At 72.3% G+C, this 24,751-nt stretch overlaps 8 protein-coding genes across 9 annotated transcripts; 5 read left to right on the forward strand and 3 right to left on the reverse strand.

The window, feature by feature from the left end:
• Positions 1–527: 527 nt before the first annotated feature.
• Positions 528–2,043, forward strand: OGG1 (8-oxoguanine DNA glycosylase). The gene is made up of 7 exons (XM_075714350.1): positions 528–637; positions 728–993; positions 1,070–1,249; positions 1,326–1,504; positions 1,575–1,716; positions 1,801–1,850; positions 1,939–2,043. The coding sequence occupies exons 1-7, from the start codon at positions 528–530 to the stop codon at positions 2,041–2,043; spliced, it is 1,032 nt and encodes a 343-aa protein (XP_075570465.1).
• A 622-nt stretch (positions 2,044–2,665) lies between these two features.
• Positions 2,666–12,011, reverse strand: CAMK1 (calcium/calmodulin dependent protein kinase I). 2 transcript variants are annotated; one of them, XM_075714349.1, is made up of 12 exons: positions 11,996–12,011; positions 5,411–5,510; positions 4,493–4,624; positions 4,190–4,264; positions 3,982–4,120; positions 3,760–3,886; positions 3,587–3,662; positions 3,379–3,491; positions 3,194–3,272; positions 3,008–3,095; positions 2,801–2,927; positions 2,666–2,721 (listed from the first exon to the last, which is right to left on the reverse strand). In XM_075714349.1, the coding sequence occupies exons 2-12, from the start codon at positions 5,494–5,496 to the stop codon at positions 2,666–2,668; spliced, it is 1,098 nt and encodes a 365-aa protein (XP_075570464.1). In that variant the 5' UTR covers positions 5,497–5,510; positions 11,996–12,011. The 2 variants fall into 2 exon arrangements, with proteins under 2 accessions (XP_075570464.1, XP_075570462.1); XM_075714347.1 differs by lacking the exon at positions 11,996–12,011 and having other exon boundaries at positions 5,411–5,496.
• Positions 6,963–9,271, reverse strand: TADA3 (transcriptional adaptor 3). The gene is made up of 8 exons (XM_075714346.1): positions 9,065–9,271; positions 8,684–8,943; positions 8,420–8,525; positions 8,078–8,219; positions 7,791–7,894; positions 7,557–7,666; positions 7,236–7,421; positions 6,963–7,155 (listed from the first exon to the last, which is right to left on the reverse strand). The coding sequence occupies exons 1-8, from the start codon at positions 9,269–9,271 to the stop codon at positions 6,963–6,965; spliced, it is 1,308 nt and encodes a 435-aa protein (XP_075570461.1).
• ARPC4 (actin related protein 2/3 complex subunit 4) lies at positions 10,002–11,767 on the forward strand. The gene is made up of 6 exons (XM_075714351.1): positions 10,002–10,022; positions 10,180–10,298; positions 10,684–10,795; positions 10,869–10,964; positions 11,105–11,275; positions 11,703–11,767. The coding sequence occupies exons 1-6, from the start codon at positions 10,020–10,022 to the stop codon at positions 11,706–11,708; spliced, it is 507 nt and encodes a 168-aa protein (XP_075570466.1). The 5' UTR covers positions 10,002–10,019; the 3' UTR covers positions 11,709–11,767.
• Positions 12,012–12,033: 22 nt separating the features above from the next.
• Positions 12,034–16,160, forward strand: TTLL3 (tubulin tyrosine ligase like 3). The gene is made up of 13 exons (XM_075714602.1): positions 12,034–12,042; positions 12,814–12,927; positions 13,021–13,119; positions 13,318–13,374; positions 13,499–13,627; positions 13,718–13,832; positions 13,958–14,071; positions 14,337–14,502; positions 14,573–14,721; positions 14,793–15,039; positions 15,120–15,555; positions 15,645–15,738; positions 16,102–16,160. Exons 1-13 carry the CDS (start codon positions 12,034–12,036, stop codon positions 16,158–16,160), a joined length of 1,788 nt encoding a protein of 595 aa, XP_075570717.1.
• A 585-nt stretch (positions 16,161–16,745) lies between these two features.
• RPUSD3 (RNA pseudouridine synthase D3) lies at positions 16,746–18,918 on the reverse strand. The gene is made up of 9 exons (XM_075714544.1): positions 18,854–18,918; positions 18,070–18,137; positions 17,949–17,993; positions 17,775–17,871; positions 17,586–17,693; positions 17,429–17,513; positions 17,233–17,359; positions 17,024–17,163; positions 16,746–16,925 (listed from the first exon to the last, which is right to left on the reverse strand). Exons 1-9 carry the CDS (start codon positions 18,916–18,918, stop codon positions 16,746–16,748), a joined length of 915 nt encoding a protein of 304 aa, XP_075570659.1.
• A 447-nt stretch (positions 18,919–19,365) lies between these two features.
• On the forward strand, positions 19,366–20,029 carry JAGN1 (jagunal vesicle mediated transporter 1). The gene is made up of 2 exons (XM_075714495.1): positions 19,366–19,454; positions 19,562–20,029. Exons 1-2 carry the CDS (start codon positions 19,366–19,368, stop codon positions 20,022–20,024), a joined length of 552 nt encoding a protein of 183 aa, XP_075570610.1. The 3' UTR covers positions 20,025–20,029.
• A 364-nt stretch (positions 20,030–20,393) lies between these two features.
• Positions 20,394–24,134, forward strand: IL17RE (interleukin 17 receptor E). Its single transcript, XM_075714527.1, has 16 exons — positions 20,394–20,492; positions 20,578–20,593; positions 20,854–21,009; positions 21,122–21,228; positions 21,301–21,424; positions 21,497–21,636; positions 21,699–21,791; positions 21,914–21,980; positions 22,064–22,251; positions 22,428–22,475; positions 22,567–22,612; positions 22,730–22,878; positions 22,949–23,017; positions 23,099–23,150; positions 23,227–23,328; positions 23,536–24,134. The coding sequence occupies exons 1-16, from the start codon at positions 20,394–20,396 to the stop codon at positions 24,132–24,134; spliced, it is 2,055 nt and encodes a 684-aa protein (XP_075570642.1).
• The last annotated feature ends 617 nt before the right edge of the window (positions 24,135–24,751 follow it).

Genomic DNA, 24,751 nt, shown 5'->3' on the forward strand with positions numbered 1-24,751 from the left:
CGGTCCCGTCTCCCCCCATCCCCCCCCTCCCCGTGCTGCCCCGCCCCCGGGCCCAGCCCCCCCCCCCCCCCCCGCGCCCGGCCCCGCGCTCGGACGTTGTTTGTATTTATTTTGAAGGAAGAAAAAAAAATCTATTTGATTCTTAGAAAAATAAAACCTCCGCTGCGGAGCCGCGCGGCCGCTGCGGGCGGGGGGGGGGGGGGGGGGGGGCGGGCACGGCACGGCACGTGCGGGCGCCGTTGGGCCGCGCTTCCGGTGCGGGCGGGCCGCGGCCGGAAGTGGGGCAGAGCGCCGCCGGCGGCGGGCGGGAACCCTGCGGTGGAGGAGCGCCGGGGCCGGGCGGCGGGCGGCACCGGGGGGGGATTCGTGGGGGCGGGGGCTGCGGGGCGGCCTGGGGCGCAGGCAGGAGCGGGGCCCTGCGGCAGCTCTGGGGGCAGGGGCGAGCTTCGGGGCGCCGGGGCAGGGGGGCGAGCGCGCCTGACTCCGCGGGGCTCAGCCGGGCCTCGCCGCGCCCACCCCCGGCCCCCATGGCGCTGCGGGACACCCCCTCCGCCTGCCCGGCCCTCTGGCGCTGCTTGCCCTGCCCGCCGGCCGAGCTGCGCCTGGACCTGGTGCTGACCTCGGGGCAGGCCTTCCGGTGAGCCCGCCCCGCCGCTCCGCCCCCCCCCCGCCCGCCCGGCCCTGCGGCGGGGCCTGGGCCGGCCCCGACCCCCCCCGTGTGCGGCAGGTGGCGGGAGAGCAGCCCGGGGGCCTGGACGGGCGTGCTGGGGGGGCGCGTCTGGACGCTGAGGCAGGACCGGGACCGCCTGTGGTACACGCTGTACGGCGAGGAGGAGGAGGACGGGCGTCCCGTCGAGGCGGCGAAGCCGGACGGTGCCGAGACGGACCGGATCCTGCGCGACTACTTCCAGCTGGACGTGGGGCTACCGGCCCTCTACCGCGCCTGGGGGGCGGCCGACCCCCTCTTCCGCAAGGTAGCCGACGACTTCCCAGGTGAGGCGGCCCCGTGGGGCCACAGGGGACGGCCACGGCACCCGCCCGGCGGCCCCTAACCACGTCCCGCTGGCAGGGGTGCGTGTGCTGCGGCAGGACCCCGTGGAGTGCCTCCTCTCCTTCATCTGCACCTCCAACAACCACATCTCCCGCATCACCGCCATGATCGAGCGCCTCTGCCAGGCCTTTGGCCGCCGCCTCTGCTGCCTCGACGCCCAGCCCTTCCACGCCTTCCCCTCCCTCTCGGCGCTCGCAGGTCTGCCGTCGCCCCATTGCCACCCCTCCGCGGCTTCACCTGTGCCCACCCACGTCCCCCTGCTGTCCCCCCGCAGGCGCTGACGCCGAGGCCCGGCTGCGGGCACTGGGCTTCGGGTACCGGGCCAGATTTGTCAGCGGGAGCGCGCGGGCCATCGCCGAGGGGCTCGGCGCCGATGGCCTGCGCCAGCTGCGTGCCGTGCCATACGCCGAGGCCAGGAGGGTGCTGTGCGCCCTGCCTGGCGTGGGCACCAAGGTGGGTACCGGGACGGGGTGGGACAGGAGCAGGGCCGGCAGCAGGGGCTGACGGTGCTGCCCGGCGGCAGGTCGCCGACTGTGTCTGCCTGATGGCCCTGGACAAGGCGGAGGCGGTGCCGGTGGACACCCACGTCTGGCGCATTGCGCAGCAGCGCTACGGCACAGCGCTGGGCGGCAAGAGCCTGACCCCCCGGGCCCACCAGGAGATCGGTGAGGGCAGGGCTGGGCCCTGACGTGGGACCCCCCAGGATGGGGACGGTGCCCCCGGCGCTGGCGCTCACCCTCTCTCTGCAGGTGACTTCTTCCGGGGGCTGTGGGGCCCCCGCGCCGGCTGGGCGCAGGCGGTGAGTACCCCCCTCCCAGGCACCCGGGGGCTCGGCCCTCGCCCCGCCGCCCCGTCTGTGCCCACCCCATCATCACTCCCCACGCCAGGTCCTCTTCTGCGCTGACCTCCGCAAGGGCCAGGAGCCGGCCGGCAGCCGGGGACGGGCCAAGGGGGCCCGAGGCCGGGACAGCCGTGGGGACGGGCCCCCCTAGGGACACCCCAGGAGGGACAGAGCCCCCGAGTCAGCGGCCGGATCGCTGCGCCCACCCGCACCCAGCGTGGGATGTGCAGGGGTGGGGGCAGCTGCCTGTCCCCTGCCCACTGTGTGTGCGGAGGAGGCTGCTGCCCTGGGCAGTGAGGCTGGGGGGGATCAGGGCTTTGTCCAGCCCCCCCCAGGGCAGAGCCAAGCCGAGCAGCGTTGGCCTCTTGGCTTTATTACAAGCAATAAAATAGAAACATCCATTTGGAAAATTCTCCTTGAACATGCTGGGGGGGCGGGCAGTGCCGGGGCAGGCATGGGGGGAGGCGGGGAGGTGGGAGGGGGCCCGGGCCACAGTCCCGAGCTGGGGGGGGGGGGCTCCTGGGTGTGCCCCTGCCCTGAAGCAGAGCTCTGCTCCGAGCCTGTGGTCGGGGGCAGCCCCACATGCCCAGGGCTGGGCTGGGCAGGGCACCCCAATCCCACCATGGGCTGGGAGACAGGGGCGAGCCGAGCAGCGTGCCCCCACGCCGTCCCCACCCTGCTCTGGCACTGCAGGGCCCCCCTACCCCACGCCGTGCCCACGGGAGGGCTGGGACCCCCCGGCCGCCCCAGGATGCGGCCGTGTGGGGCTGTGCTCAGTCTGGCAGGAGGCAACGGGCTCTGCTCACGGGCGAGCGCCTGCAGTCTGACCCTGCGGGGGAGGAGAGGGGTGAGAGCCTGGGGGCAGCCCCGGGGGGGTGCAAGATGGGGACAGGGGGGTCAGGGCTCACCGTTGCTGGTGCCCCCCACCAGCCGCTCGCCAGGGCTGGTGGGAGTCGTCTGCCCAGGGCCCTCCTGGCTGGTTCCCAGCTGCAGCTTTCGCATGTGTCTCACCACCGCCGTGGCATTGAAGGCTTGCTGCCGACCCCACAGCGTCCGTCACCCTGCCCGGGGGGGGCCCCTGCACCCCCCTGGCACCCCTGGCACCCCGCGCTCACCTTCCACTTGCTCTTTGCGAAGTTCTTCTTGATCTGCTCGCTCACAGACTGGTGGATGTTCTTGTCCAGGGCTGTGTCCCCAGCGATCCTGGGGCGGAGGGGGGTGTCAGCAGGGGCCCCCCTGCCCCACGGCTGCCGGGGGGCGAGCTGGGGGCAGGGGTCAGATGGCGGCAGGTCCTCCCTTACCAGGGATGCTGCAGGGCTTGCTCGCAGGTGAAGCGCTTGCTGGGGTCCTTCTCCATCAGGTGCTGGATGAAGTCCTTGGCTGGGATGGGACGCGGGGCAGCTGTGAGCACCTGCACCCGCTGCTGCCACCCCCCAGCCACCACACCGGCATCCTGGCCCCCAACACCCCGGTGGTCCTGGCTCACCCGAGTCCGAGATGTCGTCCCAGTAGGGCGAGTCGAACTCGTACTCGGCCCGCAGAATCTGCTCGAAGAGCTTGGCGTCGTTCTCGTCGTAGAAAGGCGGGTAACCGCAGAGCCTGGGGGGGCAGTGGGGAGGGGGACGCTGGCCCTGGGCAGCCCTGCGGGGCCGGGCCCCTGCGGAAGAGAGGGGGGCGGGAGGGGGGGTACGTACAGGATGTAGGCGATGACCCCGATGGACCAGCAATCCACCGCCTTGCTGTAGGGCTTCTGCGCCAGCACCTCGGGGGCTGGGGGGGAGACGGCAAGGGTGAGGGGGGACCCCAACCCCGGGGGGGAACCCCAACTCCACAGCCAGGGTGGTGGTAGCCCGCGGCAGGCGCTCACCCACGTAGCCAGGGGTGCCGCAGGCCGTGGACATGACGCTGCCGCAGCCCTCGATCTTTGACAGCCCGAAGTCACTGATCATGATCTTGGAGTCCTCGTCCAGGCTGTAATAGAGCAGGTTCTCGGGCTGTGGGGAGCGGGGGGGTCAGGGCGGGGTGACACTGGGGTCCCCTCCCCGCCACCACGACGGGGGGCTGTGTGTGTCCCCCGGCTGCTGCTCACCTTGAGGTCACGGTGGACAATGCCCATGTCGTGCAGGTACTTGACGGCATCGAGGATCTGCCGGATCAGGGCGCTGGCGTCCCGCTCGGTGTAGAAGCCCTTCTCCACGATGCGGTCGAAGAGCTCCCCCCCCGAGACCCTGGGGGGACGGGCAGCGCTGGTCAGCACAGCCCCCCCGGGCCCCCCCGGCCCCCCCGGCGTCACTCACAGCTGCATGATGAGGTAGAGGTGGGTGCCGCTCTCGTAGATGTCATCCAAGGCCACGATGTTGGGGTGCTTGATCCTGTGGGGGAGAGGCACGGGGGGGGTTAGGGGGCTCCTGGCTGTCCCCACCCCGGCCCCCACCGGACAGGGAGCAGCCAGGCTCGGCCCCGTGGGGCATCACGCGCCACCAGCTATTTTGGGCGCTGCCGATAACGCCCAGCGATGGGTGCTGGCAGCAGGGAGCCGTGCTGGAGGGGGTGGAGGGTGCAGAGCGGGACCCCCACCCTGGTGCTGGGACAGCCCCTACTTGTGGAGGACGGCGATCTCGTTCTCGATGCTGGTCTCCTTCTCCTCCAGCGCCTTCTTGGCGATGCACTTGATGGCCACCAGCTTCCGCGTCGCCTTCTCCTCCGCCAGGACCACCTCGGAGAAGGCCCCCCTGGGGGGAGGAGGGGTGAGCCAGGCAGGGGGTCCCGCCGGCCAGAGCTGCCGATGCCGCGCCACGATTGCCATGGTGACAGGCAGAAAGTCCAGCTATTTATAGGAGAAAAGCGAGCGGGAGCCGCCCGCCGGGACAGCCGGACATGGGCCCTGCCGGGGATGGGGTGCCCGGCGTCAAGTGCTGCACCATCCCCTTATTCAGGGGCTGTGGTGCTGCTGGCAGCTCGGAGCCCAGCCGGGGACAAGCCCCCAGGGGGGTTTTGGCAGCCCTGTGCCATCCCGCAGCACCCAGGGCGAGCAGGGTGTCCTGCCCAGCTCCACGGGGACCCTGGGGACCACCCGAAGACCGCGGTGCCCGGGGGGAGCCGGGGCAGAGCCGTGGGCAGTGCCCAGGTGGGGCAGGTGGCGGGCAGCGTGCTCACACCTCACCGGGCCCTAAGCCTTGCTGTCATAAAGCCGCTAATCTAGCCTAAGAGCCTTACGGCGCATCGGGCACCACCGGGCAGCCCTCTGCCAGCCGGGGGACCGCCCTCGGGCACCCTTGGCACCGTGTCCGGCACAGCGGGTCAGCTGCCGGCACCGGCCAGGACAGGCAGCACCGCAACTCCCTGCCCGTACTGGGCGGCACGGGCCCTCGTGTGCCAGCCTGGCAGCGGGCCCTGCCTTGGGCCAATATTTGAGCTGGCGCGGTTCCCCGCAGTGCATTTGGCAAAGCCGGAGAGGGCCGGATCCGGCACCGCAAGTGGGTTGTCGTGGGTGTCCCCCCCCCCCGCCCGCAACTCACGTGCCCAGGACCTCTCGGAAGTCGTAGATGCGCCGAATATCCTCGGTCCTCTTCTTCCAGCTGGGTCCATCCTGCCCCAGCGGCATGGTGCCCCGTGGGGCCACCCACTCCCGCCTGTGACACGAGTGGGGAACAGGGCGTCAGCGTGCTGGGGGAGAGGATGCTGTAGGGTGAGGGGATACGGGGGGGGGGGGGGGGGGGTGGGTTATGATGGGGTGCCAAGGGGATGGTTGTCATCATGGGGTGATAGCGACAAGCCCTCTGCCTTTGGTGCGGCTCCACGGCCAGCCCCAGCCACGCAGGAATCTTGGCGTGGGGTGTCCCACGGGGGACACACGCTGGGCCCCTCCCGATGCCCGACCGCCCCGCGCACGCCCCACGGGCGTGCGCGGGGCGGTCGGGCATCGGGAGGGGCAGAGGCACACGCGTGAATGCGTGTGGGGGGGGTCCCCACCCGCGACTCCCCCACGCGTGTCAGGTGGCACAGCCGCGCCGGGCGGGACACGCGTGGGAGCAGGGCTGCGCTCCCCACCCCCCCCCACCCCCCCCCCCCCCCGGGTGGTGCACCCTTACACCGCAGCCGGTTGGGCTCTATCGTGGGCACCGGCTCCACGCGTGGGCACGCCTCCCCCGCCCCGCCCCGCCCTTACCGACGGCGCTGCGGCGGCCCCGGCCCCGCGCCGAGCGGCGGCGACTCCTCCCGGCGCGGCGCCACCGGAGAGCCCTGACGTCACGGGGAGGGGCGGGGCCACGCCCAACCGCCGACCAATGGGAGGGCGGAGGGCGGGGCCGGCCGTGGACGCGGGACACGCGTGACAGCCCCACAGCGGGCTGCAGGACAGCCCCGGCACTCCCCCCCCCCCCCCCCCCCCCAACCTGAGCCCGGCGCCAGCAGGACCCCCACACACACCCACCCACCCACGGCAGGGCTGTCCCCACGGCGTCCCCGAGGCCACCACACCACCAGCTGCACGGGGCTGCCTTTATTGCCCACGCACGTCACAGCAGAAAACACCGCTACACGGAGAGTCCGCCCACCCCCCCCCCCCCGCCTCACCCCTTCCCCTCCCCATCCCACCCCCGTGGGGGCCGGGATCTCCCGCCCACCCCCGTGAGGGGCCCGTGGGGAGGGACAGGGGACCGTGGGAGCCACACCACAGCAGCCACCACATCCGTCCCCCGTGGCAGCCCAGCTGATGTCACCCTCCCAGAATAACCGGGGGAGCGCAGGGCAGGGACGACGCGGGAGCGGAAGCTGCCGGCTGGGGCGGGGGCCGTTCCCGGGAGGGACCCCCCCACGCCTCCGCAGGGTCCCCAGCCAGGGGCGGTGACAGCCCCACGCAGGCGGAGACAGCGAGGGGGGGGCAGCTGGGACCATCACCCGGCTGGGGAGGCCGAGCAGACCCAGGGCGCGCGGGGGGCTGCGACCCCTCCGTCCCACACCGGCGGGGCGAGCGCAGGCAGTGCCACGCCGGCCACCCCACGGGTGACAGGGGCATGGCCACCACCCCTGGTGCCGAGGTCCACAGCAGGGGGGCGTCCTCGGCCCCCGCTACCCGTCCAGCAGCTTGAGGATGCTCTCCCGCTCCTTCAGGGTCTTCCAGGCCTGGTCCTTCTCCTTCTTGGTGGGCGTGCGCTTCTTCTGCCGGGCGGCCATGATCTTGCGGAAGGCGTCCATCACCTCGTTGTCGGCCATGCGGACGCGCTGCCGCAGCTCCTGCCGGTGCAGCTCCTCCTTGGCCAGCCTGGGGAGGGGGACACACGCCAGGGTGTCAGTCCCCACCAGGCAGCGTCCCTGCCCGCGCCCGCCCCTGCCCGCGCTCACCGCAGCAGCTCGTGCTTCTTGGCGCGGTTGTGCGCGCTGAGAGCCTTCAGCTCGGCCTGCCGCTTGCGCAGCTCAGCCAGCACCTCGTCCTCCGAGTCCTCAGCCGGCCGGTCCTCCGACTCCAGAAGGCCCTGGGCCACCAGCTCCTCCTTGATCCGCCCCTCCAGAGACTTGGTGTGGGGGACGCTGCCGGGGTGGAGAGCAGCTGCTGCCTATCACACGCCCTTTGCTCCCCCCAAGCTCGCCGGGGCAGGGAAGCGACCGGCACACTTGGCGTCCCCACGGGCAGCGCCGAGCTCTGGGGCCGCCTCGGTTGCTCACCTGAAGGGCTTGTTCTGGCTGCGGGGAGACGTGCCGGCGCCGTCGGCTCCCGAGTCCTTGCCAGCGATCTCGGGGATGGGGGAGTCCTCGACGGGGGAGATTATGTTCTCCTAGCGACAGGAGCACGAGGGAAGGGTCACTGCGCCGGGCCGTGGCGACGCTGCCCCACGGGGCCAGGTCACAGCACGGCCCCACAGAGCCCAGCCACTGCACAGCCCCACAGAGCCCCCTCACCTCCACGAGGGCCTGCAGGAGACGCTGTGTCAGGGGCCCGAAGGGACACCCGTCCTCCGGCTGCTCGTGCTGCGCCTCCGACTTCTTCAGCAAGGCATCGACGTCTGGGAAGAAGCAAGGGGAGGGCGGAACCAACCCCAAACACACAGAGGTGAGCAGCGGGGCAGGGCAGCCTCTACCCCGGGGGCACGGGGCAAGGGGCCAGGGCTCAGCTCTGCGGGGTGCGGGTGCTCGCAGCCCCTCCAGGCCCTTTACACCCGGCAAAGGCAGGTGGGGGATGGAGGCACCTTTGGTGTCCAGCTCGGTCAGTGGCCCCAGGACACCTTTCTTCTTGTCAGCAGCAGCCGCTGCCCGGGCTCCATCCTTCTGCTCCTCCAGCAGGTCCTCCTGGGCCCAGCGCTGGGAGTAATGCTTCCCCAGGGGCGGGATCTGCGAGAGCAGGGTTTGGCACAGCTCCCCGGAGCCCCCCACCTCACCTCCCACCTCGCCAGTGCCCTGGCATCGTCCCCAGGCGGGAACGCTTGCTGTGAGGCACGGGAGGGGATGGAGCAGCCGAGGGCTGGGAGGGAACGGGGAGAGAGGGTAGGGGATGGGCGAGGGAGGCAGCGGGTGAGCTCAGGACTTTTCACCTTGTAATGCTCAGCCTCATCCTCCGGCGGCTTGAGCAGCTCCTCCAGGACTCTGACCTCCTCATTGGTGAGATCGGCACAGTATGGCTCCACCGATGCCCAGAACCTGCGAGGACGGATAAACTGTGAGGGAGAGCTGCAGGGGACCCCACGGGAGCTGACACCCCTCTTCCCCTCGGGACACCCCCATCCCTTGGGCTAGAGGCAGCCCTCGTGCTGGGTGCTGCAAGGAAGGAGACAGATGATCAAAATGCCCCCAAACACCCACGCACCCTGTTTGGAGCATCGTTTTTGGGAATGCGGGGCACATCAATGGGATCATCCTGGAACTCATATTCCTGGATCTTGGGCTGCAGGTTCTTGGACTTGGGCCGGCCGGGGCCAGGCCCGGTCCCGTGGCCCCCTTTGCCCTCCAGCTTCTGCTTCTTGGGCTTCCCGTGCTTGACAGAGGTACCCACATCATGGTCTTTGCTCAGCTTCAGGAACCGCCGGTCGCCCTTCTTGTCCTGCCAGTCCGTCAGGATCTGGAAGAGAGTGATGCCTCGTCGGGTCCCACACCCAGCACCGGGCAGGGACGGGTTGGAGGCAGCCCCCTCGGCGGGAGGGAGCGGGATGGGAGCCACCCTACGGCTGCGGTGCCGGCACCTGGGTCTCGGCCTCCAGGACACGGAGGCGGCGGCTGGCAGAGGAGAGCAGCGTCTCCAGCTCCAGCTGCAGCGTGTCCAGCTCCTCGATGCCGATGCCATCATCCTCCGAGCGGGCCAGCACGGCCGTGTACCGGGGGCACACCTTCACGTGGTCCACCGACTTGAAGTCGTGGAACTGCAGCGGGCAGTCCTTCAGCTCGCTCATGGCGGCGGGCACCGGGGGGGGGGGGGCGATGGGGGAACTGAGGGGGGCACGGGGGCCTAGGGGGGAACCGGGGATAGGGGAAGCTGAGAGGAAAGGGAGCGGAGCTGGGGGCTACGGGGAGCTGGGGAGCACCGGAGCGCTGAGGGGAACTGGGGGGGGATCACCGGGGCGCTGAGGGGAACAAGGCGGAGGGCAGCACCGGGGCGCTGAGGAACACCGGGGGGCTCTGCACCGGGGCGCTGAGGAGGCCGCGGGAGGCCTGGAGAGCGGAGGGGCGCCGGCGGCAGCGGGTGCCGCGGGCGGGCGGGCGGCGCCGCGGGGCGGGGGCGGCGGCCGGGCCTGGCCTAGGCCGCTCGCCCCTTCCGGCCCCCGCGGCGGCGGGCGCCCCGCCCCGCGCTCTCCCATTGGCCCAGCCGCGCCCAGCGCCCGCCGCTCATTGGTCCGGCCCCGCTCTCCATCTCCCTTTCCTAATATGGAAGGAATGACAGGCGCGTACCAAGCGCGGCCGGGAGCGGGGGGGCCCCTGCGGGATCCCGCCGCCGCCGCGGGCCGCCGCCACCGTGGCCGCTCTTCAGCGCCGTAGCATCCCTGCTCTGTGCCTGGCGAGGCCACTCCGCCGCCATCCGGGCCCTGAAGGTGGGGCGGGAGCCTCCCGCCTCCCCCCTCCCACCGCAGTGGGAGTTCCCGCGCATCCCGGAAGAGGGAACCGGCCACTTCCGCCTGCCGGGACCGGACCGCTGCCGCCACCATGGTAGGGCGGGGGGCGCCGGGCCGGGCCGGGGGGCGGCGGCGGGCGGGGATGAGGGGGCTGGGGGCGGCGGCGGGGTGAGCGGGGCCGGGGGGGCTGCGTGTCGGGGGGCAGGCGGCGGGGCCCGGGCCGGGGTCTGACCGCCGCCGTGTCCCCGCAGACCGCCACGCTGCGCCCGTACCTCAACGCGGTGCGCGCCACACTGCAGGCCGCGCTGTGCCTGGAGAACTTCTCCTCGCAGGTGGTGGAGCGGCACAACAAGCCCGAGGTGGAAGTCAGGTACGGGGGCGGGGCGGGGGGTGCACCGGTGGGGCTCTGCTCCGGCCGGGCTGCCTGCCCTGGGGGCCGCTGGCCGGTCCCTGCCGCTTCGCCGGGCAGCCCGGGTGCAGCCGGCCAGGCCTCCGCACCCCCCCGGCTGCCGCCTCGTAGTCACAGGGCTGGTGCCGGCCGGGAGCCGAGGAACTGCAGGGAGGAGGGGGATCTAGCTTGGGCTCTGCCTTGGGGACGGACGCCTCCAGGAGGCGGAAGGCATCATGTAGCAGCATGAAGCGAAACCTCCGTATCTCTCCGATCCCTGCGGCTCCCCGCCTGTGCGCTCCCCATCCCCATTTCTGGCCGGTAAATGCTTCCTTCTGAGTCAGTCCTGCCCTTCCTCTGCTCGCAGGAGCAGCAAAGAGCTGCTGTTGCAGCCGGTGATCATCAGCAGGAATGAGAAGGAGAAGGTCCTCATCGAGGGCTCCATTAACTCTGTGCGCGTCAGCATCGCGGTGAAGCAGGTGAGGTGGGGGCTGTGGGCTGGCAGCTCATGCCTGGCATGGGGGAAGCCTCATGTCCCTTTCCTCTCCCCAGGCCGATGAGATCGAGAAGATCTTGTGCCACAAATTCATGCGCTTCATGATGATGAGGGCCGAGAACTTCTTCATCCTGCGCAGGAAGCCCGTGGAGGTGAGGTGGCAGGGAGGGGGCAGAGCAGATCCCAGCCCTGCTCCTGGCACCAGGGGGGTTCTCCAGTGCATATCTGGGATGCGAGGTCGCGTGGTCGGTGGCCTGGGCACTTATTCCCAGGGCGCTTCTCTCCTCCCCAGGGCTACGACATCAGCTTCTTGATCACAAACTTCCACACAGAGCAGATGTACAAACACAAGCTGGTGGACTTTGTCATCCACTTCATGGAGGAGATTGATAAGGAGATCAGCGAGATGAAGCTCTCTGTCAATGCCAGGGCCCGCATCGTGGCAGAGGAGTTCCTCAAGAACGTGAGGCTCTGAACTGGATGAGATGGGTCCCTTAATTTGGGAGCAGGGTGGGGGCTCCAACCCGCTGTGGCCCTCGTGCCCAGACCCCCCCTGTCCCATCTGTGGGACGGTTGGGGCGCTTTGCCCAGGGAACCTCTCAGGGATGTGCTCATGAAGTGTCAGCTTTGAGAACCCCCAGAGCATGCTCGGGGGTGGGCAGCAGCCGGGGGGACGTGGCCCCTTTCGGTGGCCACTCTGATGGGACGCGCAGTTCCCGGGTGAGGCAGCGGGAGAAGCTGAGCGTGGAGCTCTGCGAGCGGCGGCTGCCCTCAGCCGCCCTCCCCGGCGGCAGGCAGGGTGATGGCCCCAGCCAGGAGGGTGGTCGGGGCCGGAGGAGCGCCCACGGGCGGGGACTGACGGCTGTGTGTTTTCTCCTCTCACCTTTCAGTTTTAGGCCGTGGTGCAGGACCCCGTGGCTCCCCAATGCTTGTGCCCGCCGGGCACCGATGCCTGCTCCCGCTCCCCCCCCGCGGACGGCCGGGCCCCTCCTGCCCCTCGGCAGGCCGGGCGGCCGTGCTGGGAGCAGCCCCCGCTTGCGGCAGAGCGGACCCGCTCGCTGCCGCTGTCTCGTCTCGTTTTTTAAACGGTCTCGTTTGCTGTAACTCCTGCCTCCGTCCCTGCCTGCCTCCCGCCGCACCGGCAGCACCGGGGGGGGGGGGGGGGCGGGGCGGCACCGGGGGCGGGGCCTGGTGGGAGGGGGCGGGGCCTGGTGGGGCGCCATGGTAACGGCAAACAGTGGGGGCGGCCCCGACGGTGCGGGCAGGGCTGGGGGTGTGAAGGGGGGGGAGGGCTGGGGGGGGTCCGGGGGGTGTGGAAGGGTTTAAAAGGGGGGCTGAGGGGCACCAAGGGAGCTGGGGGGGTGTCTCTGGGTATGGGGGACAAAAGGGTTTGTAGGGGGGGCTGGGGGGAGCTGTGAGGTTTGAGGGGGGGCTGTAGGCAGGGGGGCTGCATGCGTGGCACTGGGGGTCTGGTGTTTGTCCCCGTTCCAGGGCAGTGGAGCCGGGGCAGTGGCCAGGCCCAGGGCTCTGCCATCAGAGCAGTGCTGGGGGCTGGGGGGCTGCATCCTGCACTGGACCCCATCTCAGTCCCCAGCGGGGGAAGGGGATAGGGGACCCGCTTGGCGCTTGGGGGACGCAGAGCCACCCACAGCTCCCTCGCCCTCAGGCCACTGTGGGATGGTGCCTCAGGGAGAGCAGCACCGCGGGCACGCAGCCCCCCGGCCAGGGGCAAGCGCTCGGCTCGGGGGGCCACTGCCGGAGCAGGAGACGTCCCGGCTGTCCCCTGGCCTGCCAGGCTGGCGACAAGGCCATGGCAGGGGAGCGGGTCGTCTTGGGGGGCACACGGGGCACCAGCACGAGGCTCGGCGGGTCGGTGAACGCTGTGTCAGGGACCCCCAGCTTGGGCAGGCAGAGGCAGGCAGGTAGGCGCCTTCTCCCCCCCCGCCTGCCCCACGGGGCTGGGGACACGGGGCCCGTGGTCAGCCGGGGCTGTCCTCGCAGGGCAGGCGGCACCCGCCACCGCCAGCCGCCGCGGCCCGCCACCACCACCACCAGCCCTCGCTCGACCCCGAGCAGCTCAAGAGGGCCAGGCTGCACGTGGAGAGGGCCATCAAGGTGAGGGGCCTGATTTCACACACCCCCACAGTGTGCCGCATGCTGGCATTTATGGCTCAGGGCCGAGAGCTGAGCTCTGGGGTCCATCCCCAGGAGAAGAAGATCTTCATGGTGCAGGGTCCCTACCCCGTCATCCGCAGCCTGCTGCGGGCCCGGGGCTGGGTGGAGAGGAAGCTCCCCGGCGCGGGCAGGGTGGGCAGGCGGCCGGAGCAGCATCGTGGCAGCCAGGAGCAGCAGCAGCTGCAGCAGCAGCAGCAGGAGGAGGACGGAGGTGATGCTGATGAGCAGGGGGAAGCAGTGCCAGACCCACAGCCAGGGTCGGCATGCTGTGGGGCATGGCCTTCCCTGGGGAACCCAGAGCCCCTGCGCTCCCCATGTCCACCCGATGAGGAAGAGGAGGAGGAAGAGCGGTGGGATGAGGACCCCGATGGCATCCATGACCTCATGGTTAGCTGAGAGGGCCGGGGCTGAGCTCTGCCACAGCCCCTGGGACCCCCGGGCGTGGGACACAGCCTGGGGCAGGGGGCGAGGCTGGGATGGGGGGTCCGTGCCTCACCCTGGCCCCCCGCAGTCCCGCCTGGTGCAGGACCAGGTGCCGTACTTCATCTGGACCAACCGCTGCGGCGCCGTTGACTGCCGGCTGCTGCAGCAGGACCAGGTGCTGAACCACTACGCCCGGGTGGGCGCCTTCACCACCAAGGTGGGAGCCCAGAGCCCCCGGGGGAGGGGGGGGACACACACAACAGGGGTGAGGGGGGTCCAGCGGGGGCTGCCACCCTTCTCTAAACAGGAGGGGCTGTGCCTCAACCTGCGAAACCTGCCCTGGTTTGACCAAGCCGACCCTGACACCTTTTTCCCCCGGTGCTACCGGCTGGGAGCCGCAGACGAGCGGCAAGCCTTCATCGGTGAGCTCGGGGCTGGTGCGTCCCACCGGGGCCATTGCCCTCCTGTTGTCCCCCGTCCCCCCCCTGTGCTTCCAGTCCCCCCGTGTCCTGTGCAGGACCAGGTGGGGACAATGTCCCCCTTGCAGAGGATTTCCGCCTGACGGCAGCTCGCAGCCTGCTCAAAGTGGCCCTGGAGAGGGCTGGGGATGTGCTGGCAGGGACAGAGCAGCCCCCGAAATCCGACAAGGGGCCAGGTGAGTGTGTGGAGCCAGGCCTGGGAGGAGCGGGACAGGGAGTTTGGGGGCAGAGATGTCCCTGGGGACTGAGCCTTGGGCTGAGCCTCTGCTTGGGGCTGTGGCTTGGCCCCCCCTACCCCCTCTTGCCAGCCCACCTTATGGGTGCTCTGTTCCGCCCCAGCCCATCCATGTGCAGCCAAAGCCACCCATCCCACAGGGAGGCTTCGTGCCACGGCCCCGAGGGTGGCACAGTGGGGCCACGTCCCTCACCCCACGCCGTCCACAGCAGGGCCAGGGCCCCCCCAACCCCCTCAGCTGGTGGAGGTGGCCCTGCAGCTCTGCGAGCAGCACCTGGGCAGCCTGGGGCACCAGGACATCGACGGGGACCCCCAGTCCCCTGGCATGACAGGCACCGACTGGGACCGCTTCCTGCGGGACTACTACCGCGTGGCACAGTGAGTGCCGAGCGGGATGGGGGGGACCCCATGGCGGGGCCGGCACTGAGCCACCCGTGCTCCCCCGCAGCGAGGGGGCCAGGCTGGCACTGAGCGGGGCGCAGCGGGAGCGGTGCCGGGCCGTGCTGCAGCACCTGGCAGGGCGGCTGCCCCAGCTCGGCATGGAGGGCGACCGCAACATCTGGATCCTCAAACCCGGTGCCAAATCCCGCGGCAGGGGTAAGGCAGGGGGAAGTGGGGCGCGTGGGCTCCCTGCCGAGGAGGGATCCCACTGTCACCGTGTCCCCCAGGCATCGTCTGCACAGCGCAGCTGGAGGAGGTGCTGCGGCTGGCGGGGGGCTGCACGGCACCCTCGGCGCGGGCGGGTGAGTGGGTGGTGCAGAAGTACGTGGAGCGGCCTCTGCTCATCTTTGGCACCAAATTCGATATCCGGCAATGGTTCTTGGTGACCAGCTGGAACCCGCTGACTGTCTGGTTTTACCGTGAGAGCTACCTGCGGTTCTGCTCCCAGCCCTTCTCCCTGCAATGCCTGGACCCGTGAGTACCCCCTGCACCAGACCCCAGTTCCCCGGCACCCATGGCACCCCACTGACCCAGCCCTGCTCTTCCTGCCCCAGCGCCCGGCACCTCTGCAATGTCTCCATCCAGAAACACTGCAGGCCAGCGCGGGACCGGCACCCCCGGCTGCCCCCCGACCAGATCTGGTCCTGCCGGCAGTTCCAGGCGTACCTGGCACAGGTGGGGCGGGCGGGTGCCTGGCACCAGGTGATGGTGCCCGGCATGAAGGCAGCGGTGGTGGGTGCCCTGCGCAGTGCCCAGGACCTGGTGGGGTCCCGCAAGGGCAGCTTTGAGCTCTACGGGGCTGATTTTCTCTTTGGGGAGGATTGCCAGCCTTGGCTGCTGGAGATCAACGCCAGCCCCACCATGGCCCCCTCCTCAGCGGTGACCGGCCGGCTCTGTGCCAGCGTCCAGCGGGACACGCTGCGTGTGGTCATCGACCGCAGGGACGACCCCTCCTGCCCCACCGGTGCCTTCGAGCTCATCTACAAGGAGGTGGGCTGGGGGGGGGGGGGGGGGGGGGCTGCGGGGCCAGCATACCCTGGGCACCCCGAGCCCCCACTTCCCGCCATGTCCTCCCGCAGGCACCTGTGCCCATGCCTCTGTACGTGGGGCTGAAGCTGATGGTGAAAGGCTGCTCCCTGAGAAAGCCCCGGCTGGCACACCGCCCACCCCAGGGCAAGCCCCCCACCGCTGCGGCTGGCACCCCCCGGCCCCCTGCGCCTCCCAGCCCCTGGGGCAGGACAGCCCCGCTCCCCCAGCTGGGCGTGTTGCAGGGGGAGCCGGCTCCTCTGGGGCGATGGAGCCACCATTGCCCCCCTAGCTCAGCCCCCCCAGCACCACCGCACCCCCCGGGCTGCTGTGCCGGGAGCCAGGGGCTGCCACAGCTCAGCCGCCTGCGTGGGCAACCCCAGGCAGCTCTGCCCCAGATCAGCGTCCGTCCCCAAGCCAGGGCGCCTGTCCCGCCGCCCTGGGGAGCCCCCACCGGCCGGCAGCCCCCGGGGACCCGCGGGTCAGCCCCCCTCCTCCCCTCCTGCCGAGGTGCTGCGCCCGCCTGGGCTGGCACCCGGCGCCTGGACCCCATGGAGCTGCGACGCTGAAGGACACCCAGGAGGGGACCGGCTCGGCAGCAGCAGCACCCTGCCTGCACAGCTTGGGCGACGCAGCGGCACCCAGCTCCTCCCCACCCCAGCCAGACCCCTTTGCTGGGTGGGGGCACCCAGCCTACCCCCTATGGGGGCTGCAAAACATGTCTGTGACAGCGAGCCCGGCTCTGCCCCTCTGTGCGTGGGAGCACGTGGGTACGGACGGGACTGTGGGTACAGGTGGGGCTGTGGGGAGGAACCGGGGCTGCCATGGCAGCTCCTCTGCCAGGGGCAGAGAGCAGGCAGGAGAAGACGCCTCCGCTCCTGCCTGTGGTCCTGCCTGCCAGACAGAGCCACGGCAGCGGTGACACCGCTGCGCCCTGGCGCTGGGAACCGGGTCAGGCGCAGGGGCGGCGGCAGGGCTGCCATCGCCGGCTCTGCTCGGGGCAGGGGGCTGGTGGCCTCAGCAATGCCGTGGGGACCGGGGGGGGGGGGGACGCGCGCGTCACGTGTGTGCCAGGAAAAGAAACGGGCGCTGAGCCACACCAGCAGCAGTTGGGGATTTAATGGGGTGGCAGAGGGGGAGCGGGTTGGGGTGTTCTAGGGCTCCCAGTGCTTGGGCAGCCCCAGGCGCCGCAGGGTGCGCACGAAGGGGGGTGGGTGTGGGGCGCGGAGGGGGCCCTGGGGCAGCACCAGCTGCTGCAGGTGGAGGTGGAGCGGGAGGCGGCGGAGCTGCTGTGGGGAGAGCCCCAGCCGGCTCTGCAGCTCCTCATCCAGCACCTGCAAGGGGATGGGGGGCGGCTCAGTGGGGTCCCAGGGGCAGCTCAGTGGGGTTCCGGGGGCTGCGCTGAGCCCCCGCACCCATCCCAACCACTTACCTGTGTGCGGGTCGGGGCGGCCTCGGGGGGCAGGAGGAAGGGCACCCCCAGCACCCTGCCCACGCGGGACGAGTGTTTGTGGTCACCCAGGGCCGGGCACAGCAGCAGCGTCAGGTGCACCGGGAGCTGCTCCGGGAAGGCTGGGGAGGCACGGGGAGGGTGGGACCGCGCCGGCATGGGGGGCACGGGGGGTGCTGGGGGCCACTCACCTGTCTTGGGCTGGAGCTGGAGGAGGGCGCAGCCCCCCGCGGCGCCCAGCACCCGATAGCGCGTCCGGGTGCTCTTCACCTCCTTCCTGGCCAGGCTGCGGCGCCCCGGGGCCGGCACCGGCACCACCTGCAGCAGCATGGCCCTCAGCACCCCGCCGTGCCCCCCGCGCCCGCGGGCCCCCTGGCACCCCCTTACCGTGGCAATGTCACCCTCCTGCTGCCAGCGCAGCCCGGTGCAGATCTCGCCCTCCGCCTCTGCCGGGACCCCTATGGTGACGGCGCTGTGGGGAGAGGGGGTGAGGCGGGGATGGACCCCCCCCCCATGCCGGCACGGCGGGGTCCCGGGGACTCACTGGTACGTGGCGGGGTACTGGCCTCTCCGGCGGGCATCGGCGAAGAACCGCTGGAGCTCCTCGGTGGCGCGGCGGCAGCCGGAGAGGAGGACGAGGCCAGAGCATTCCCTGCGGGACGCGGCAGCTCCGAGCCCTGCGGAGGGTGGGCTGGCACCCCCCGCCCCCCCCCAGGGCACCCCCCAACCGTACCTGGAGGGAGCCTTCACCACGTGGAGCTCGGCGGGGAGGCCCAGGCGCCGCCTCAGCGCCGGCAGCAGCGCCGCCAGGCCCGGCTCCCCGGGGCGCCCTGGGGGTGGCGGGTGTCAGCGCCTGCTGGGGACCCCCCAGCCGGACCCCCCCCAACCCCCCCGGACCTCCACTCACCCAGGATGGGCAGGCCGGGGGGCTTGCTCAGCGCCAGCAGGGCTCCTGCCGAGGGGATGCCTGGTCAGGATGCGGCCCCCACCGCTGCTGCACCCCCAGCACCCCCCCTCTGCCCCCATACCTTCCCGGTGCACCACGGAGGCCTCCAGCAGCCCCAGCGCCTCCTCGGGGGGCAGCGGCCGCCCCCACCTGCGGGGGTGGAGTGGGCGGGGGGCACGGGTGGGGGGCATGGGTGGGGATGCCCCCCCAGCCACCCACCCTGCACCCTGCTCTGCGTGTTCCCACAGCCCCACGGCTGAACCCCCCTGGCGTGTGCCCCCAAATCTGATCCCACACTCTGCCCCCCCCCCCACGTGCCCCTGCACCCATAGCCACTCTGCACCCACGTGTGCACCCCCACACCTCTCCCCCCGCACCCCCTCCGCTCCCCCAGCCCCTCTGTGCTCACGCGTGTGCAACCCCATGCATGTCCCCACTCCCACACGCACCCCGTAACCTCTCTGCACCCACGCGTGTGCAATGTGGGTGCCCCCGTGCACCCACGCGCGTGCACCCCAATGCCCTCCCCCAAGCCCCCGTGCACCCACGCGCGTGCACCTCAATGTGCCCCCCCGGCCCCCGTGCACCCACGCGCGTGCACCCCAATGTGCCCCCCCGGCCCCCGTGCACCCACGCGTGTGCACCCCAATGTGTCCCCCCAAGCCCCCGTGCACCCACGCGCGTGCACCCCAATGTGCCCCCCCGGCCCCCGTGCACCCACGCGTGTGCACCCCCCAATGTCCCTCCCAGACCCGTGTGCACCCACGCGCCCCCACAGCCACGGCTCCCCGCGCACACGCGTGCCGCGCGCACACACGCACTCCCCCCCCCCCCGCCCCCCCGCGCGCGCCCCGCGCCCCGCTAACCCCGCGGCGCGCGCCCCGTGCGCCCCGCGCGCCAGCACGCGCGCGGCGGCGCCCCCGCCCGCCATTGGCGGCACTGCGGCTGCGCGGGGGCGGGGCCGCCAGGGGGCAGCCGCCGCGGCCATAGAGCCGAGCCTCCGGGCGCGCAGAGCGGCCGCCAGGGCGGTCAGGGCCGGCGGCCGCGGCCATAGAGAGGCGGAAGCGCGGGCAGAGCGTCCCGCTGGCAGGTGGGGCGCGGCGGGCCCGGGTCCCGGGGGCGTCACCTGGGGGGGTGCCCGGGGAGCTGCCCCGGGGGGTCGGGCGGGGGCAGGGCGGTCTGGGGAAGGGGGTCCCGGAGCTGTCACGGGGGCCTGTCACTGGGGGAGGGGGGCCCGGGGGACTCGAGTCAGCGGCTGCGGGCGGGGGCCGGGGCTGCCCCGGGGGAGCGGGGGGAGGGGGGCTACCCCGGGGGAGCGGGGGGGAGGGGGGCGCTCCCGCCTCACGCCGTGCCTCCGCAGGCAGCTTGTGCCGGTGCTATGGCCTCCCGCGGGGGTCCCCGCGCCGCCGGCACCGACGGCAGCGACTTCCAGCACCGGGAGCGCGTGGCCTCGCACTACCAGATGAGGTAGGTGTCCCGCCGCCGCGGGGACCCGGTGCCCTCCCCGGGGCTCGGGGGGGGGGGGGGGGGGGCAGGTCCCCCCACAGGCACTGACAGCCCCCCTCTCTCCCCAGCGTGACCCTCAAGTCGGAGATCAAGAAGCTGATCTACACGCACGTGGGCATCTGGCTGCTGCTGCTGGCCCAGATGTGCGTGGGGCACCTCAAGCTGCTGCCCCACGACCAGGTGGCCATGCCCTACCAGTGGGAGTACCCCTACCTGCTCAGCATCCTGCCCTCCCTCCTGGGCCTCCTCTCCTTCCCCCGCAACAACATCAGCTACCTGGTGCTCTCCATGATCAGCACCGGCCTCTTCTCCGTGGCTCCCCTCATCTACGGGGCCATGGAGATGTTCCCCATGGCGCAGCAGCTCTACCGTCACGGCAAAGCTTACCGCTTCATTTTCGGCTTCTCGGCCGTCTCCGTCATGTACCTGGTGGTGGTGGTGGCTGCCCAGGTGCACGGCTGGCAGCTCTACTACAGCAAGAAGCTGCTGGACTCCTGGTTCACCAGCACACAGGAGAAGAAGAAGAAATGAGCGGAGACGGGTGGGCTCTGTGAGGGCCGGAGCTCCGCAGCCGGGCCCCGTGGGGCGGCGCTGGCGCAGCTCCGGTGGGTGGGGGTCCACGGGGACCAACGGGCGTGTCTGGGCCACGCCACGGCTCTGTACTCGCATGCGGGGGGGTGGCGTGGAGGGTCCCCGCCGCCCCCCGCCCCGGGGTGCGGGTGCCCCTTGCTCTGCGTGTTGCTACATGGAAATAAAGCACCATCCACGCTCCCACGCGTGTCTGTGCCGCGGGAAGCGCCGCCCGGCAGTGGGGGGGGGGCGCGGCGGGACCGCACGTGCCGGCGGAGGAATGCGGCGGGGCCGGCCCGGGGCGGGGCGGGGAGCGGCGGCGGCTCGGCCATGGAGCGCCCGGTGCTGCTCGCCGCTGCCGCCGCGCTGCTGCTGCTGCTGCCCGGGGCCGGGGCCGCCGTCACCCGCCTCCGGGTCTCCGCCAACTTCGTGAGCACTGGGTGGGGGGGAGGCGGCGGGAGCCGGGCCGGGGCGGCGGGCGGCACCGCGCTGAGCCCCGTCTCTTTGCTTGCAGGAGTGCCGGGCCACCGGTGAGTAGCGGCGGGGCCGGGACCGGGGCTGCGAGCGCGGGGCTCCCCGTGCCTGGGGCCGCCGGGCCCTGCGGAGCGCGGCGGAGCTCCCCCGCCCGCCGACACCGGCTCCGGGAGGGTGGGGCGGCTCCCGGTGCACGGGGCTCCCGGGGTGCAGAGCTCCCCCCCCCCCCCCCCCCCAGGCCTGCGACCCCCGGTGCCGGCGGCGGTAGGCGGGACCCCCGCGCACGGCCGCCCCGTCTCAGCTCTCCCCCCGGCAGCCGACAGCACCCTGAGCCGCCCCCGCTGCCGCCGCCCGGCCCGGCCCGGGCCCCCGCTGGAGCCGCCCGCCCTGGCGCTGAGCAGGGCCCGCCTGTGCCTGCCCTGGCAGCCCTGCCAGCCCTGCCTGCGGGTGCGCCTGGCCCTCCCCGCCGCAGGTACGGGCGGGGACGGCGGGGCCGGGCACCCCCGGCTGGGGCTGGGAGGAGTGGTGGGGTGTGGGGGTTTGTCCTCCCACCCGTGTCAGCACCCCGCGCTGCTTTCTCGCAGGGCTCGGCGATGTCCGTGGGCTGCAGCTCAACTTCCTGGAGCTGGGCTCCAACCGGGCCGGCTGGCTGCAGGTGTGGCGGCGGCACTGGGCACCGGGCAGCTCGCCGGTGAGTCCAGGGCAGACCGCAGGGCCGGATGCCGCAGCCGTGGCCGTCCTGCTGACCTCCCTCTCCCCACAGTGGCAGGTGCAGTTCGACTGCTTCCCAGTGGAGAGCGGGCAGCAGGTCCTCGTCTCCCTCCGCACCATCCCTGACCGAGGCTTGGCCATCAGCCGCAGCCACCTGGTCGCCGCTGAGCCGCCCGGTGAGGCTGGGAGGGACACTGGGGGTGTCCCGGGGGGACGCCGGCACCGGCTGACCCCTGCCTGCTCTGCAGGGCCCGTCTTCACCCACGCCTGGGTCCCCGAGGCACGGGCCATCGAGGTGTGGGTGCCTGAGGGCCCTGCCCTGATGGTACGGCTGTGCCACCAGCTGGTCCTGGAGTGCGAGGAGCTGCCCCGGCCCTTCCACCAGCAGGTAACTGCTCTGGTCCTCCCTGGCCACCCCCGTCCCGGGCTGGGGGCCGCGCTCCCCACCAGCTGACGCTGCCTCCGTGCCCGCAGGTGCTGGTGCTGGGGGGCCGCCGCGTCTCACTGCCGTACGAGTTCCTGGTGCCCTGCCTGTGCATCGAGGTGCGTTGCCGTCCCCGACAGCCGCCGGGCCCCTCTCCCTGCCCATCTTTGCCCATGCAGTGAGGGGAGGCAGGAGGAGCGGGGGCACACCCCGCCCTGACCGCCCCGCTCTGCTCCCCCAGGCCTCCTACCCCCGCCACGACAGCCCACGGAGCAAGCACTGCCCCTTCCATGACCAGCCGGCCACCTGTGAGTGCCCGCGGGGCAGGGGGCAGGGTCCCAGGGGTCCCCCTGGCCATGTCCCCACCCCGCACTGATGTGGTGCCCCGCAGACGGCCCCGAGCTGTGGTCCTCGGTGCGCTTCCACGACTACAGCGCCAGCAGCAAGGACCAGATGGCGATGGTGCTGAGCGCCAGCTGCCCCCTGCGCCCCCGGGCCACCCTGTGCTGGAGGGAGACAGCGGCTGAGACTGCACCCTGCCACGACGTCCCCAACTCCACAGCCAGTGAGGAGGAGCAGGTGAGGGGTCCTGGCTTTGGGGTGCCATGGGGCACCAGCACAGAGGGGTGCAGGGCTGTGGCCCTGGTTGGGGGCACCCACCAGACCCCAGGGTCCCCTGAGGCTGGTGGGTGAGCACTGGGGTGCCCATGGGCTGTGTGAGTTGGGGACGGTGACATGCTCTCTGCCCGTACCAGGTATACACACTGGACAAGGTGGACGTGCACCCCCAACTCTGCTTCCGGGTAAGCCCCCGCCAGCGAGTGGGCACTGCCTGGGAAGGGGCTGGGGGGCAGTGGTGGGTGATGGCGGCTCACCCAGCCCCTCTCCCCCCAGTTCTCCTACGGGAACAGCAGCCACGTGGAGTGTCCCCACCGGCCAGGTGAGCCCTGAGGACGGGGGGCACCCCTGGGCTGAGCACAGCCCTGCCCCAGGGTCCCTCGCACCCCTCATCCCCTCGGGCATGCTGTGATCCCCCCCCTTTCTCCGGTGGCCGCAGAGACTGCCTGGAATGTTTCCGTGAGCGCCCGGGGGCTGCAGCTGCACCTGCACCTCACCTCCAGCATCCCCGCGGCCTTCAGTGCAGTCCTCTGCCAGCGCCGGGGCGGGCAGTGCGAGCCCGAGGCCCCCCTCTACACCGTCACACAGGTGAGCGGCACGGGGCTGGGGGGCACACGGGGGGGCCGAGCCACGCTGACCCTGCCCTTGTGCATTGCAGCCGGAGAGCTCTGCCCCGGGGGAGCTGGCGCTGCTGCTGCCGGTGCAGGTCCTGGGCAGCTGCGTGCTGGTAAGGTGACACCCGCACCAGCACCCACACCGTGGGGGGGGGACCCCAACCTGGCCCCCCCTCACCCAGCCCCTTCCCCAGGTGTGGCGCTCGGACGTGCGCTTCGCTCGGAAGCAGCTGCTCTGTCCCGACGGTGAGTGGGGGGCCCGGCAGGCCGCAGGGGGTGGCAGGGGCAGGCAGACACCCCTCCCTCACCGCCCCTCTCCCAGTCTCCCGCAGGCACTTTGGGCTGCTGGGGCTGGCGCTGGCGCTGGGGCTGGTGGTGACCGTGCTGCTCCTCAACTGCCGCGGCGCCTGGAGGCCGGCTGCCGGTGAGGGGCACCCCGGGGGGCTGCGGGACGGGGGGACAGCGGCCACGGTGGCCGTGGGGCTGGGGTGCCAGGCGGTGCCGGTTCCCCGGGCTGCAGAGGGTCGGTACGGTGGATGCTGGAGTGCCCTTGGGGGATGCTGGGGTGTCCCCAGGGGATGCCAGGAGGGCCGCGGGCAGGGCTGTCACTGCCATCCCCTCCATCCCGCAGGTGCCCCGGGCGGGCGCCCCGTGCTGCTGCTGTACTCGCCGGACTCGGAGGAGCACCTGGGGCTGGTGTGCGCCCTGGCCGAGCGGCTGCGCACGGGGCTGGGCTGCGACGTGCGCCTGGACCTGTGGGAAGCAGGCGGCGTGGGGCGGGCGGGCGCCCTGCCCTGGCTCTACGCCCAGCGGGGCCGCGTGGGCCGCCAGCGCGGCACCGTCCTCCTCCTCTGGAGCCGGGGCAGCACCCGGCTCTTCCGCCGGTGGCAAGTCGGGGCGGCCGACGGGACACCTGGGGATGCCCACGACATCTTCGGGGCGGCCATGGCCTGCCTGCACGGGGAGCTGGGGGCGGCGGGCTGCGGTGGCGGCTGGGTGCTGGCCTACTTCAGCTGGTTCTGCAGCCCCCGCGATGTCCCCAGGCTCCTCCGGCCCCTGCCCACCTACCGCCTGCCCCGGCAGCTGCCCGGGCTGCTGGGTGCCCTGCGGGGCAGCCCCCCGGCCCCCCACCGCTGCAGGGGCAGGGCAGAGGGACTATTGCACCGGCTGCTGGAGGCGGGGGCCGGGGAGGGCAGCCCCCGGCCCCCCAGGGTGGCTGCCGGCACCTGAGGGCCCACACCGGGGCTGAGCTGGGCGTTGCTGCGGGGCCGACGGGGCTGGATGCAGCCCCTGCTGAGGGCAGGGGCCCTGTCATGGAGGTGCGGGGCTAAGCTGAGCGCGCCAACCGTGGCAGCAGGAGGGGTGCCCGTGGGGCACCTTGGGCAGGGGCTGTGTGTGCCGTGGGCGCCCGAGCAGGGCTGGCCCTGGCTGGGGGACAGGCCATGGGGGCCAGGGCGAGCATCTGGCCAGACCCCCGGGGCCGGGAGCAGAGGGGCTGCCCCGGGTGGGGGCAGCTTTATTTCCACACAGGGACCTGCTGCGGAGGAGAGCTGGGACGCGGGGAGGCCGCTCAGGACGCCGTGGCCGGGTGAGGGGCCGGCGTGGCGCTGGAAGAAGCCGGGTGGCGGGGGACTCCCTGCCCTGCCCGGGGCACGGGGGGCCGGGGGAGCTGGGTGCTGGGCACGGCCTGGCCCCACTCCTCACCCCCGTGCTGCCAGCGGGACCTTCTCTGCGGTGGGAGCAATAAAGGCACCATTTCACCCTGCCCTGCCGTCCGTCTGGTGTGCCGGGGCTCGGCCGGTGCCCCATGGAGGGCATGGTGGGGGGGTGCCCCATGGAGGGTGGGG

This window comes from Pelecanus crispus, chromosome 7 (assembly GCF_030463565.1).
Source record: "Pelecanus crispus isolate bPelCri1 chromosome 7, bPelCri1.pri, whole genome shotgun sequence".
In the NCBI taxonomy this organism is placed as follows: Eukaryota; Metazoa; Chordata; class Aves; order Pelecaniformes; family Pelecanidae; genus Pelecanus; species Pelecanus crispus.